We start from the raw sequence: 14,543 nt of genomic DNA, 5'->3' as shown, positions 1-14,543 counted from the left end.
TGATTCTTGGATGGCAGTTTGTCGGATAAAGGTGTTTTGCTGAGCCTGCAAACTAGCTGCCAACCTCAAAGCGGTAGCCGTCCGTTCTTGCGTTGACTGTTTGTTAGCGTAATTAGCATGTTTGGTGGAAAAGTGACGGCTGATGTTGTATTCCTTTAAAACCGCAACGGTTTCTTGGCAAATAAGACATACAGCCTTTGACCGGACTTCAGTAAAAAGTATTTAGATTAAAAAGACAAACGGGCCGGATGTGGCCCGCGGGCCGTAGTTTGCCCACCCCTGAGGCTTGATGACCACACATTCATGAGGGATGTTTGGATTATGTTCTCATATTGTACAGATGTTTCACTATTCTTCCTATTTTGGAAAGTTAACGACTGCTTTAAAAGAATAACTTATTTGGCGGACATTACCTCGCAGACTGAGGCAACTACAATTGCGTCCAAGTTTCTTTGTGTAACACAGGCTTAAGGCTACCTAGCATAGACACGAAACATATCAAGTTTATTTCAAAAACGCTCATATTTCTGATAATGGAACTTTCAGTAGGATCGATACAGCGGTACATCGAAACCTAAAAAGTCAGGATTGAGCAACGTTACACCTACTGTTGTAGGGACCCAGGTCGATAAAGAGCTGAAAAGTCTGTAACCGTCGACTTCGGCTAGTTTACTGGTAGCAAGTAACTTGGCTAACATGAGTGAACAGTCGCTAATCCTAGCTGAAACCCCATTTGGGGAAATAAATCTTCGAAACGTGCGCATTTTTTCACACTGTCTTCGTTTCTGGAATGGTGGGAAAAACGAAATAATTAACACTAGTCAATGTTATTACGGTGGCATCAAATTTGGCGGCCAAATACCTGCATGGTGTCACTTACAGGCTGCGAGTCTCGTCACCAGGGCCGTTCCATAGCCCACATAGCTCAGCGATATGAAGGAATATGTCTTATGTCATCTGATCAACAATGCATTAAGTGTGCAAGGTTTTTTACATTTATTTTTGTATTATCTAATGACCAAGACCAGACCAGAAGAGCCATAAGCCTACCATATTTAAATATTGTATTTCACATCAAATAAGTAGGACACAATTGGTTTTTGGACAACTTTGCTCTAGCTGTTCCTCCTCAGTAGCCCTGTTTGCTCCACTTGTGTCAGTTTACCTCAGAAAGAGTAGCTTTTTGATTTGAATAGAAAGGCAACAAAATGACTTCAGAAAGAGTAGCTTCTGCAGTTGTACACTAAACTAAAAGACATCACCATACTATCTTTCTTGACATTGTTTAACCGTCTCTATTTCTTCCTGAAAAACAGAAGAGTTTCCGAGTGCAGCTGGTAAAAGTGGTGATCGCTGAGGACCCACCGCGGTAAGAAATACTTTGTCAACAATGACTTGAAGAGCACAAATACACAGTCTTTCATTTAGTGTGGAGTACCATGTGAAGTTGAGTATGTTTATTGTTCAATTAAAATGTATTTAATTAATTAATTAATTAATTAATGAAAGGAATCAAATGATCTCACTGTTTCCCCCTAGCACCAGTGTCAGCAGAAGGCGCCGCAAAGTGAACGTGACCCCAGACACCTCCCCTGTCAAGGTGGATAACCCCACCCCTGCCAAAGTGGAAAAACCCTCTCCTGCCAAGGAAGAGAAGCCCACACTGGCTAAGCAGTACGTGCTCACCACTGCTCTGGTGGTAGAGCCCACCCCTGCTAAGCAGGAAGTGCTCACCACTGCTCTGGTGGTAGAGTCCACCCCTGCCCCGGTGGTTGAGCCCATCGCCACTGCACCACTGGTGGCGAAGGCTGTGGCCCTCACCAAGGTCAACCACATGACAGGTATGCACATCTTCCTTCCCTTTCTCTTTTCCTGTCTTTTATTCTGACATTCTCTCATCGTGTTCTGCATACAGTAAGGCTCATGTCATCATGTGCTGTATACATGGGGTGTATCTGTGGTCCAGTCTCTCTTGGTTCCCCTCCAGGTTCTACTCTCTCCAGGGACGTCTGGGCCTCCAGTTCCCTGGTCAGGTGAGTGTGGAGCTTTTGTTTCACTGTTGTTATTTGTTTCTGGTATCTTTTTGCCTACTGTTACCTGAATCTTGATAACACTATCCTGACGCCTCCTCCTTTTTTTTGGGGGGGGGGGGGGGCTGCTAACATCTTCAAAGGACTTTAAAATAACTTCATTATTTAATAATTTAACATACCATGATGAATAGATTCAATACATCAAGTGAATACTGTTTTAAACCCTCATCCTAACTTAGGACCACAATGGGGCCTGGGCACCAGGTGACCTCTGTGCCTCAGCTGGACTGGGCCAGAATTAAGGTGCCAGGAGGAGGGAAGATGGAGGAGGGACACAGACGGCTCGCCCCTCCTACCAAACTCACCATCCAACAGCTCGTCTGCTTAGGGTAAGTCGTGTGTGTCAGATACAGCGACGGTGACATATTATTCTGGAGGGCACATAAACTATGTGATCCAAAATGAGAACTAAATAATACACACCAGAGTGACATGATGTGGTCAGCCAAAGTAGATGTGTTTTCTCAACTAAATTTCATCTAGGAGGTTTGTCTCCCTCCTCACATATTGTTTTTCCGTCCCAGGTTACCAAACCTGGCGCAGACGTGCTACATGAATTCCACGCTCCAGTGTCTGTTCAGCCTGATGAGCTTCTGCCAGGACCTCTGCAGACAGCACCGAGTGTGGACTCAGGACCCCTCCGCCAACATCATCAGGTCCACACTCTCTCTCTCTCTCTCACACACACACACACAATAGCTGTACAACTCAATGAGGTCAGTACACACCGCACACAAATTGATATTCCCTACTACATGCTAAATGTCCACCCCTTTCTTTCTGTCTTGGTTTTGCAGGAGCTTGGTGGACCTCCGTGTGGCCAGGTTCTCTAACAGCAAGGACCACAAGAAGACCCTCCTCAGGGCACTGAAGGGCTCAGTGTCAGCCCACTCACCTGAGTTCCTGGGGAGTGGTCAACAGGTGAGAGAGGACCATACAACTATCCACAGGGCTAACTTTAGATTTCACCAGGTTCTCCCAAGTAGGAAAGCCTGGACTCAACGAGGTTCGGAGCAATATTCTACTTGTTGGTGAATTTTGCTTATTTTTTTCTCCACTTGCTAATGCGACAGTATATGTTTGTATTTGTGTGTTTAGGATGCCCACGAGTTTGCCAGCTGTTTTCTGTCACAGCTGTCAGCCTATTCCTGCCCTGTTAAAACTCACATGGGCTTTCAGATGAAGAGTACCAGAACCTGCCGCAGGTGACACACACACACACACACACACACACACACACACACACACACACACACACAGGAATAGGAATGTTCATAGACAACAAACATGCAACTGCATTTTCAGCTGTACACGGTCTAAATCGTGTATTTGTGACTTAGTGATGCATGTCTGTAACTTGTGATGCGTGTGTGTGTGTGTGTGCACGTGTTTCCCATTTCTCCTCAGCTGTGGAATGAAGTCCTATTAAAAAGAGGACTACTCCCAGCTGTCCTTGGATCTGGTGCCTGGAGGCTCAGTGAGTTACAGCCTCCAGCTCTACCTGATGGTCAGTGCCATACCTGAATAATCCAGTTAGTCTTCATGTTATCTAACGTGATACATGTGAGATGTGGTGAGTGTGGTGAGTTATTCTCCGCCTCCCTTCTCCCGTAGGAGACAGACTTGGAGTGCCGCTGTGACAACTGCGGAGGTTACGGCTCAGGCCTGAAATGGTCATTCTTGACTTTGCCTCGGTGAGTGAACTCTATGCTGCCTGTGGGTCTTTGCATATGTCTGCACTGCACTTACAGTTACAAAAGACTCCCCTCCTGTGTGGCTCTGGTAGAGCAGAAAGCTGGCAACATGAAGCTTTCCCACTGGGAGCACATACTGTGTACAACAATCATATGCACTGACTGTACTGTCAGTTGCTTTGGATAAAAGTGTCTGCCAAATGGCATGTATTAAGATCCAGTTTGTTCCAAAAAATGCTCTTAACTATAGAGTTGTTAGTAATGCCTGAGGCGTTTTTTTGCAGGGTGCTTGTCCTCCACCTGAAGAGGTTCAGACTGACCCCTCACTACACCTTGGCCAAGATCGAGGACCGGGTCTGTCTCTCCAGGGAGCTACTGGTGACCTCCGGCCCCCCTGGAGAAGACACTGCAGGCCTCCCCCACACCCAGGGACGAGCCACAGAGGCCTGCGGACCAAGCCAGACCCCAGTTGCTTTAGAGACACCATCACTTGCCACAGGTACATTGTGTTCCTCTCACCTCCTCCTCTACACCATTACAGTTTAGGATAGAATGGACCCAGAGACAATAGATACGGACAGAACCGTGAAACCAGGTTATAGAGTATATAGTCTAAGCTGGAGACGTGATATAGAACAGGGTCAATATTCCACTGTGTGTGTTTCCTGTCCTTTCTTAATCCAGTATCTCTGAGCACAGTGGAGAAAGAGGCAGGGAGAGAGGGCAGCAGCCTGATGGTGAGAAGTAGTGAGATAGAGAGAGAACGATTAAAAAAAAAAAGTAGTGTAGGGCTGTGAGTTGTTTGTAAACCATATTTTTTGTGAATTGTGTTTATGTGTCTAACTGCTTGGATTGTTGTCCCCAGGAGTCTAGGTACACCCTGGTCACAATGTTGAGCCACCTAGGCTCCACTCCGAACTCAGGTGAGATGCACACACACACACACACACACACACACACACACACACAGAAGCACAGTCATGGGTAAGTATAAAACATGATACAATCATTCAAACACATGACATGGGTAGACTTATTGGTCAGTATAGATCATCAATACTATCAGGAACAATACTCATATACAAGAGGTTGTTAATATAGTTATTGGTAAGTATTCTTTCTGAGGTAAGTATTACACTCACTATACAGTAGGCTATGAAAGTCCACACGTCACAAACTGCAGAATGGAAACTTAACTGGAGACATTCCCAAGGGCCCAAGGTTTTTCTAAGCGTGCAAAATTGAGTAATTTACTAGTATTTACCGTTAATTAGCTACCATGCTGACTCTGACCTTTTGCTCGCGATCATAACGCTGGCGTCTGTCTCCCAAAATGATGTTTTGTTTACAATCTGCAGTTTGTGATTTGTGGAAGTTCATAGTGTATTATTCTCATATGATCACCTCTGTGTGTGCTCTGTGTACATGAATGTGTGTCTCTCGTCCTGACTGGGACCTGGTCCTGTTGTGACCTCTCCACTGGGTGTTTTGGGGATCCTGTAGGACACTACGTCAGTGATGGGGTCTATTCTGACGGTGGCCCGAGGGACCTGGCGGACCGCTGGCTCTCGTACAGTGACCTGCAGGTTGTGGAGACCACCGGCACGTCTGTCTGTCGGCAGAGAGAACAGACAGCTTATGTGCTCTTCTACGAACGAGAGGTACAGAAACGATAGCATACTCGTGGCAATGTTATAGGGATCAGAAGTGATCGCTGATCCTAAGTGTTGGATACTAGCTATTACACATTATTCCCACTAATATCAGTGCTCTCTGCCATCACAGTAACCACGCCCAAGTTCAGCCAGTGTGATCAACCAATCCAGAGGAGGCCTTAATGCAGACTGGTGCAGGAGTCAAAAAGAAAGAAAAGCATAGTTTCACCCGACCAGCCCGAGGAGGATGGGCCCGCCCCCCACTGAGCCTGGTTCCTCTCAAGGTTTCTTCCTACCAGGGAGTTTTTTCTTGCCGCTGTGCCCAGGAAAGTTTTTTCCCTGGCTTGCTTTTTGGGGATCTACGGTCGGGTCAATAAAATTGTTTTAATTGGTTCCTCTCTACAGGAGTTGTTACTTGGCAGTGTCACCTTAAATAGTGATCAACGCCACCAACCATATGAAGCTGACACAGACACACTGATGAGGGATTCTCTTGGGAGTTATTGTGATACAGATGTTATTATATTTGATTAATCAAATAAATAAATTAAAAAAAGGTTCAGGCTAAGCACTGTCACACAAGAATTACGACACCTGACTTAAGACAATGGGCACTGCATGTGTCATAAAGATAGTTTTCCAGTGATTTTAAAGATTTGCGGCGTGTGACATCTTGGATCCCTTTTTCGTCCACTTTCGCACTCATTGGCACAACTATTAAAGTGTAAATTGTAAAACTTAAAAAAAAAAAAAAAAAAAAAATCTGTAAATGATTATGAAAGAAAAAATATTACTTTTTGAAAGATAGTGTCATTTTTAATGTTTTCGGTATTGGGGTATGGCCATATCCCTGTTGGTAAACAACATATGCAGAATATGTTGGTAGTTTTAGGGATTAATCCAGGCCTGAACCCATGTGGTGACAAACCATCTTCTTGGTCAATCTTCTAGGTGATATGACATTATTATGCAGGCATACAGTCTATATGAATAATCCAGAGTTCTGATGTATACAGACTATAAGTACACATCATGTATATTGTCATGTCTGTTTTGAACTCTGATAATAAGATACAAAATCTGTAATTGTCTTGAGAATAAAAAAACAACAACAATGTATAATAAATATTTTATTATATTATTATAATCAATATTGGTTCCAAACGACCCAGAGTAAATAGGTGCAATAAAACTGTTAGGCATCTCTATGTTCTAAAATATAATGGCACCTCGTTCAAACCAAATAAGTCACAATATATTACCTTTTATACTATCCCGAGTGAGTGACAGTTGGGTGACAGTTGTGCTCCTCCTCATGCACAATATGATTATTGCTCACATATAAAATGCCTTTTTTTGGCAGGCTAGGCTATAATGTGCATCATTTTGTAGCATACAGCGATTCTCTCACCAAATCCAGTATTATCCATTCTCTCAAGGCCTCTCTTTCAATTTGTCTGTTAATTTGCTTGCCATGTGCGTACCCTAAGGAACCTACTGGGAGACTAAATGGTTAGCTTACCAAACAGCAGTGTGCATACATTGAAGACAGTATATAGGGCTACATGTATACAGTATAGGGCCTTGACCAACCTTCCATTCATGCCATTGCCTTCATTGTGCCTGATAGCCTCAACATTCCATGTATATGGAGTAATGAGCTCTTGTGCACATAAACCTTAGTTCATTCCTCTAAATCCTTGTAAAAAATATCACCACAGACTGTCTCTCTGTCTGTCACCTTTTCTCTGTTTTGCAGCCAATATACAGTGCCTACGGAAAGTATTCAGACCCCTTCACTTTTTCCACATTTTGTTGTGTTATAGACTCAAGTTAAAATGGATTAAATTAAAAGAATTTGCCATCAATCCACACACAATACATAATATTGATTCCTATGCAAATCAGAGACCCTATAAAAACAAAGATATTAATTCCAAAATGACATGAACTATTGCATGGATTCAATTCAATTCAAGTGATTTGTTGATGATACTTTTAGCTAATTGTGTCATAGCAAAGGGTCTGAATTCTTATGTACATGAGGTATTTCTGTATTTCAATTTTGAAATTTCTAAAAACCTGTTTTCGCTTTGTCATTTCGGGACTATTGTGTGTGGATTGATGGCAAATTCTTTTAATTTAATACATTTTAAATTGGGTCTATAACACAACAAAATGTGGAAAAATTTAAGGGGTCTGATTACTTTCCGAAAGCAATGTATGTCGTATATACACTCACCGAGAACTTCATTAGGAACACTATACTAATACTGGGTAGGGCCTCCCTTTGCTTTCAAAACAGCCTCAATTCTTCAAGCTGTGAATTCTACCACATCCCAAAGGTGTTCTATTGGATTCAGATCCGGTGACTGGGAAGGCCACTGAAGAACACTGAACTCATTGTCATGTTCATGAAACCAGTTTGAGACGACTTTTGCTTTGTGACATGGTGCATTATCATGCTGGAAGTAGCCATTAGAAGATGGGTAAATTGTGGCCATGAAGGGATCCACATGGTCAGCAACAATACTCAAATAGGCTGTGGCATTCAAGCGATGATTGATTGGTATTAACGGACCAAAGTGTGCCAAGAAAACATTCCCCTCAACATTAGACCACCTCCACCATGAGAAGGTGTACAGGTGTTCCTAATAAAGTGTTCAGTGAGTGTATATATAGCTGTATAGCTCCTATCTAGAGTATTCCAAACAGGCAACATCTAAAACTATACCTCTAGTGAAACAAATACCTCACACTCAACACAATCCACTCCTACATGCATAGATACAATGGAGAACTCACACAGTGTCACAACTTTGATGTTGCCATGATTGGACATATTGTTGGACATGTGCATGCCTCCACATGCAAGCGGTCCAATAAGGTCCAAGCAGGCTGTAGAGTGTGTGCTTAGGGCGGGGTCTGATCCGTCCCCTCCATCTGTCACTCAAACCAGCGTTTTCTCTTCCCTGTGCTGTCTTCATTGCTTTCGGACTCTGCTTTTATACTGACGACCTTTTGCTGAAAGGTCAGTGTCTGCATTACGACCCTTTAGACAGCAGCAGGCTTCCACTGGCAGCCAAGGAGGCAATGTCCTTCATCCTAGTGTTTGTGCCCCCTAATTCCTTTGACTGACAGTCCTTAGCTTCTCCCATGCCCGTGCCACAGCTCCCAGTTCCCTGCTCTGTTTCCCCACAGCTCCCAGTTCAAGTACCAGCAATCTTTCCAACTCGACAGTGGGACTGTTTTTTTACCACCCACCCAGAACTGCTCCCAAACCAAATGAGCTCATGAGACAGACTAACTCTGTCCTCTTCATTGAAGCCCATTTGGGCCACTTCACCCCCTAAGTCCTGCATAGCTCCTGTCCTGTTAGTCGAGGGGGGGGTTGAGGGAGGGGGCAGGTGTGGTGTGACCCAGTCCCTTCCCTAATGGGGGAGGGAGCTAGCCTCAGTGGGGGGTGGGGGTGGGGGTGGGGGGGCATCAGGAGAGCTCAGTACAACACTGTCTGTCCCAGGCCTGGAGCTCCCCCCCCACTGCACACACCAACAGATACGACTCACACCTCGCCTGCGGCCAGTGCACCTGAGAGGGAGGGGGGGGGGGGGGGGGGGAGAGAGAGAGAGAGAGAGAGAGAGAGAGAGAGAGAGGGGCAGAGAGGGAAGGAGAGAGAGAGAGAGAGAGGGAGAGGGGCAGAGAGGGAAGGAGAGAGAGAGAGAGAGGGGCAGAGAGGGAAGGAGAGAGAGGGAGAGGGAAGGAGAGAGAGAGAGAGAGAGAGGGAGAGGGGCAGAGAGGGAAGGAGAGAGAGAGAGAGGGGCAGAGAGGGAAGGAGAGAGGGAGAGGGGCAGAGAGGGAAGGAGAGAGGGAGAGGGGCAGAGAGGGAAGGAGAGAGAGAGGGGCAGAGAGGGAAGGAGAGAGAGAGGGGGGGGGGAGGAAGAGACAGGGCATGAAGCGGGAGAGATGGAGACAGAGATACAAGGACAGAGAAAAATAGATTAACGGCAGGATTATTTAATTAGATTTTCATCCAATACTGTTCTATTGTCCTGTTCCAGCCTGTCTGTTGCTGTGTCATTCCCTACCCTGTGAAACAGCAGCAGGTGGCGGAGTAGAGGGATCACCAGCGGGTAATGACAGACAGGGGGCGCTCTTTTCCTCTGAAATACAGTCACAGTCAGGTCAGGGCACCAAAGTGCTAAACAGTTGCAGGAGCAGAAATAGAGGTTGGAGGTGCGACTGAGTGGGGTATGGGCTTCTCTATGTTCTAGCCTCTATATTATCATGACACGTACACACACCTTTGTATGTATACCCTAAATAAGACTAAAAGGTTAGTGGCTAAAACAAGAGGAGTCAGTCAAAACAGGTTTGTGTGCATTAAGACAAGACAGCCTTTTTTTTCTTTTCATTTCAGAAAGAGAGAGAGATAGAGAGAGAAACGTAGAGAATAAAAGAGGTGTAGAAGTGAGGCTTACATCCCCCAGGGTATAGTCCAGACAGTGGGCAGGCAGAGAAAGAGATGACGGGCAGACGCGCAGCTCTGTGATTGGAGGAGAGAGAGGTACATTAGAACAGCTCAAGAGGCCGACCCAGGGGTGGCTTGCTGCGCGGCCGGGTGCACAGTTGACAGGGCGGCTGACTTTACGATCCACTCGAAAAAAGACAAGACAAAAACACCTCTTTTTTTGCGTGATGAAAGGAATGACTGCGTGTGGTACTGAGAGAGAGAGAGATCATTTAAGTTAGAAAGAGAACTATGAAAATGCAGTGATTGGGAAAGCAGATACATACCTTGATGGCCTACACCATAAATTACACATACACTTATCCTCCTACACTTCATAAGAAATGTTTACCTGTAAACAAGCTACAACAACTAAAGTCAGATGGATCCTATCCCCGGGTGCATTATGGGAGTTGCGGTCCTTATGGACTTACTGCATACATACATCATAGGCCCGTCCTGAAGAGCAGGAAGACCCCCTAACACTGCATCTTTAAAAGGCTCATTACACTGTGTTGATTTATGGAGGAGGAGGTCCAACCGCTGCATACCAGGCCTATTCTTAGAGTGGATATTTATCGCTGTGTTCTGGCCAACGGCTCCAACATAAGCAGATGCTGCTCAGGCTGCGCAGCGCTCTGTTTACTCAGCGTGGCTCACATTGGAACTCCCACCCTCTCACTTGCCTAGAGACAGTCGTCCGCAAGGAGATGCTAGCTAGGGTGAAGGAACGCCTCTCTAATGAAGTAACACTGTGCACAGCTACGGTTACAGTCACCATATGACTCATAGGACCACAGTGGGTGTTGATTCCTGAGCTGGACCAAAGTTGCTTGGTCATTGCTCGGTCATGGCTTGCTTTGTCTTGTCGTCAAACAGATGGAACAGCTGCCCATGTGGCAAGACAGAATGGGGTCATGACTCAGGAGAGAGAGAGGATGGGATGAAGGAGGGATGAGGAAGGATGAGTGTTGGTCGGTTCCCTTGCCTGTCTCCTTAGGGGTCCTAAGGTCCTGGATCTCCCCCCTCAGTCTTTCCATCTCTTTCTCCAGCTCTCCGTTCCTCCTCTCAGACTCCTGTAGCCGTCTGTGGAGCCAAGTAGAGCATGGTTCAGTGAAGGCTACAGCCAATCTGATTAAGATGTAATTACATTATATATTATAGCTAGCATAAAGTACATACAGTGCCACTCATATCTCCATATTTGAGCTCTGACTCAGCAGTTATGTAATAATAGCACATGTCTCTTTTGTCTATGTGTGTACAGTAAGTGTATGTACTACCTGTGAAGGTCTTCATCAAGTCCCGAATTACGGTCTGTCTCCTCTTCCTCTTCCTCCTCTGTGGTGGTGTGCGTGGACAATGCAGTACCCTGCTCCAGGGCTAGGGGGAGCTCCAGCAGGGCAGGCAGGTGGTCTGGCAGAGAGTCTCTAAGATGCCACACCTGACTCTGAAACCCACACCACCATAGCTGAGTGTCAGGCACAGCATAGTAAAGGAAACATAGCTAGCCTGAAATGTAGCTTAGCTTCAGCTCTCATTGCTAGCATACCCTGTCTGACATATGCAGTGTCAGATATGTACGACATTCAAGCTGCGCCTGGCTCTGGAAGCAATTGGCATTTTTGCCACAACTGGCTGACTCAATGTAGATGCGATAAGATCGTGGTTAGAATTCCTGCCTAAACAAATGGACACACTTGACCTTCGTACGCTCAGTGCTGTAATTAGCCATGGCAAGCTACTGCATCATTTTGCATTTGTGCTTAAACCTTGCTCTGAAAAAACTCAAAATGACTTTAGCTTAGCTAGCTCACATGAGTACGCCATACCAGTTTCTCCTGAAAATTGAGTCTGTCACACCCTCTGAGCCGCCGGTGGTCAATCTCCATCATAATGTCACAACTGCGGTCCATGGCACCCGTCTGCCTGTAAGAGACCGACCAATTGGCAAGTGTCCATGTGTTGAAGTTAGTTTGAAAAGTAAGGTATTATGTGTGATGTCTTGTGTAAGTTGACCTGGTGGCAGTGTAGGAGTAACCGACAAAAGCCAGGTGAACCCCAATCGGGGCTCTGTCCATAACGTCAGTCAGCGTCTCCTGTAGGACAAAACACAGTATTACAACTACAGTCAATACGCCTAACTTAGGTGTTTCGCCATATAGGCCTTCCACACAATACCATTTCAGAGAGGCAGTCATCCAGCACGTCGAAATTGGAGGTGTCCGTGGCGTTGGAGACCTCAGGCTGGAAAGGGGCGGGGAGCTCATGCAGGGATCCCCAGTCCAGCCCACAGAAGAAGGGGTGGCTCCTGAAGTCCCCGGTGCCCCCGGTCCCCATGCGACCCTCTCTCTCACAGATGAGCCCTGTGATGAGAGAGCGAGCCTTGTCTGAAACCTCAGGGCCAGATGGCGGGAAGTCAAAGTACTCCTGGAAGAACACAAATCAGTTAGTTAGCTTATTAGCTAGGTTAGCTTGTGACAGTTCCATTCTTAGTTTTAGCACAATTTACCCTTCAATCTCTCACAGAGATCATACATTATTGCACTAGTAATATTGTCACTTTTTGTCACTATGACTTATTATTGAATTGTTGATTGTTACTGACTGCTGTTGTTGAGTGTGGAGCAAGATCCCAAAGCATTTCACTGTGTCAATGACAACTGTATGTGACATATGTGACAAATAAAATTTGATTTGATTTGATTTAATTTGATTTGCACTGCAGTTTGCCCCCCATTCAATCCGATTATTTCCTCAGATGTGATTCCCCAGCGATCTGCACAGTTCTGGTCAGTGGAACTTCTCTAACCTGGAAGTGGATGATTTTAGCGTAGGTCTCGGAAATGGACTCGGCGTAGAAGGGCGTGGTCCCCAGCAGCATCTCGTAGGCACAGATGCCCAGTGCCCACCAGTCACACTCAGGGCCATACCCCCCCCCTCCCTCCACCGCACGCAGGATCTCTGGAGACAGGTAGTCAGGGGTGCCCACTGCCAGGGAGGAGTGAACCTGGAGACACACACACTCTACTGAAAACTCTTGTAGAGCTGGTCTCACGGGCACCTGGAGACACACACTCTACTGAAAACTCTTGTAGAGCTGGTCTCACGGGCACCTGGAGACACACACTCTACTGAAAACTCTTGTAGAGCTGGTCTCACGGGCTGAAGGTTAGGCTAACACTCGTTAACATCACTTTCAAAGGAGTGAAAGCAGCATTAAACAAGCTGCTGCCGCTTTTAGTTCTGGAAACTATTATTGCTATTATTGCTCAGCAATGGGTATTTTCAGAGGTGCATGTGACAGAAAGAAAGAGAGAGAGAGTGTGTGTGTACATGTGTGCACTGCAGACACTTATTTTGTGTTTCCTGTCTACTTGTTTGTGGTGTCCTCTGTTTCTCTGGTTTATTTTTATGGGTTGGAGACTTTCACTGTCTGAACAAAAATGTTTTATAACAATGATTACAGTTTCCTGTACAGTGTGTGTGTGTGTGTGTGTGTGTGTGTGTGTGTGTGTGTGTGTGTGTGTGTGTGTGTGTGTGTGTGTGTGTGTGTGTGTGTGAGCATACAGTAGTTGAGTGCCAACAGTAGTGGTGTGTCATGTGGCCCCTCTCACCATGCCGTCCTCCTGGACTCTGAGGCAGGAGCCAAAGTCCCCCAGCCTGATGTGGCCGTCGACCGTCAGCAGGATGTTGTCTGGCTTGATGTCCCTGCAGGGGACAGTGAAGGAGACCATTGGGCATGATTCACACGTCACCTCAAATCAAATCAAATCAAATCAAATTTGATTTGTCACGTACATCACATACAGCCGTAATTGACATTATTTAACAACAGTCAGCAACAATCAACAAGCCAACAATACAATATAAAATGTGACAATAGTACTAGTGCAATAATGTCAGGTGTGCAATCTGTAGGTGTGGCGGAGGTGGTTTGGAACAGGAACCTCTGGCTGAGAGATTCTGTACAGTATAAACTCCAGTGCCGCCATCAGACCTTGAATATGTGCTCTTGGCCTAATCGCAGACGCTTGTGTCTTTCGTAGACGCTTGTGTCTTTCGTAGACGCTTGTGATTTCGTCCTCCATTAAAACGTTTTTTTTTTTTTCATTGGCAGTTGTGGGATATCCTACCTGGTAACAGACGCATGGTATAGTGCCTTCAAAATATGCCTAATGAATGCACATTAACAGGCACATTAACAGGCATCGTTTTAAGTTACCTTCTGAATGGGATATGCCTAAAAAAGCAGATTAACAACAGATTGTAACTTCCTGCCTTCAAACGCTGCCTTAAAAGACAGCATCCTTCCCGATGAAGACACAGCCTCCTGTTCAGTTACCTTCAGACAAAAACGCTACCTTGGAAGGACAGTGACTTTGGAGACCGAGAGGCCGCAGGCAGCTGCCTTTGGATTGAGACACAGCCTGTGTGTGTGTGTGCAAGGTCACCTGACGTTCTCTAAGCATTCCGTATAGATTCTTTACAGCTTTCAGCTAACCTTTCCCGACAAAAAAAACATTCCACAAAATTTACTCTAGAGGACAGTTAGGAACACACCTGTGCACATAGCCCAGTCTGTGGATAGAGT

General features: G+C 45.7%; 2 protein-coding genes across 2 annotated transcripts; one reads left to right on the top strand and one right to left on the bottom strand.

Moving 5' to 3' along the window:
* Positions 1-533: 533 nt before the first annotated feature.
* Positions 534-5,029, top strand: LOC310801293 (ubiquitin carboxyl-terminal hydrolase 37-like; the record flags this gene model as incomplete). Its single annotated transcript, XM_083665288.1, has 12 exons — positions 534-545; positions 1,317-1,369; positions 1,540-1,841; positions 1,988-2,033; positions 2,273-2,422; positions 2,618-2,749; positions 2,891-3,014; positions 3,192-3,279; positions 3,527-3,600; positions 3,708-3,787; positions 4,072-4,286; positions 4,653-5,029. 12 exons carry the CDS (start codon positions 534-536, stop codon positions 4,658-4,660), a joined length of 1,284 nt encoding a protein of 427 aa, XP_083521414.1. The 3' UTR covers positions 4,661-5,029.
* A 1,541-nt stretch (positions 5,030-6,570) lies between these two features.
* Positions 6,571-14,537, bottom strand: dmpk (DM1 protein kinase). Its single transcript, XM_083685930.1, has 11 exons — positions 14,513-14,537; positions 13,567-13,660; positions 12,762-12,959; positions 12,131-12,379; positions 11,969-12,048; positions 11,782-11,878; positions 11,233-11,399; positions 10,938-11,035; positions 9,921-9,985; positions 9,528-9,602; positions 6,571-9,030 (listed from the first exon to the last, which is right to left on the bottom strand). Exons 2-11 carry the CDS (start codon positions 13,567-13,569, stop codon positions 8,929-8,931), a joined length of 1,134 nt encoding a protein of 377 aa, XP_083542056.1. The 5' UTR covers positions 13,570-13,660; positions 14,513-14,537; the 3' UTR covers positions 6,571-8,928.
* Positions 14,538-14,543: the final 6 nt, after the last annotated feature.

This window comes from Argentina silus (assembly GCF_951799395.1).
Source record: "Argentina silus genome assembly, chromosome: 2".
Classification (NCBI taxonomy): Eukaryota; Metazoa; Chordata; class Actinopteri; order Argentiniformes; family Argentinidae; genus Argentina; species Argentina silus.
Note: the sequence above shows the minus strand (reverse complement) of the source record. Positions and strands in the feature narration are given on the sequence as shown.

Excerpts from the sequence above, each read along its gene's own strand:
- dmpk (XM_083685930.1), bottom strand. Across the intron at positions 11,879-11,968 it reads TACTCCTACACTGCCACCAG|GCAGACGGGTGCCATGGACC; the intron begins GTCAACTTACAC and ends GGTCTCTTACAG. Across the intron at positions 9,986-10,937 it reads TAGGACCCCTAAGGAGACAG|AGCTGCGCGTCTGCCCGTCA; the intron begins GCAAGGGAACCG and ends CTCCAATCACAG.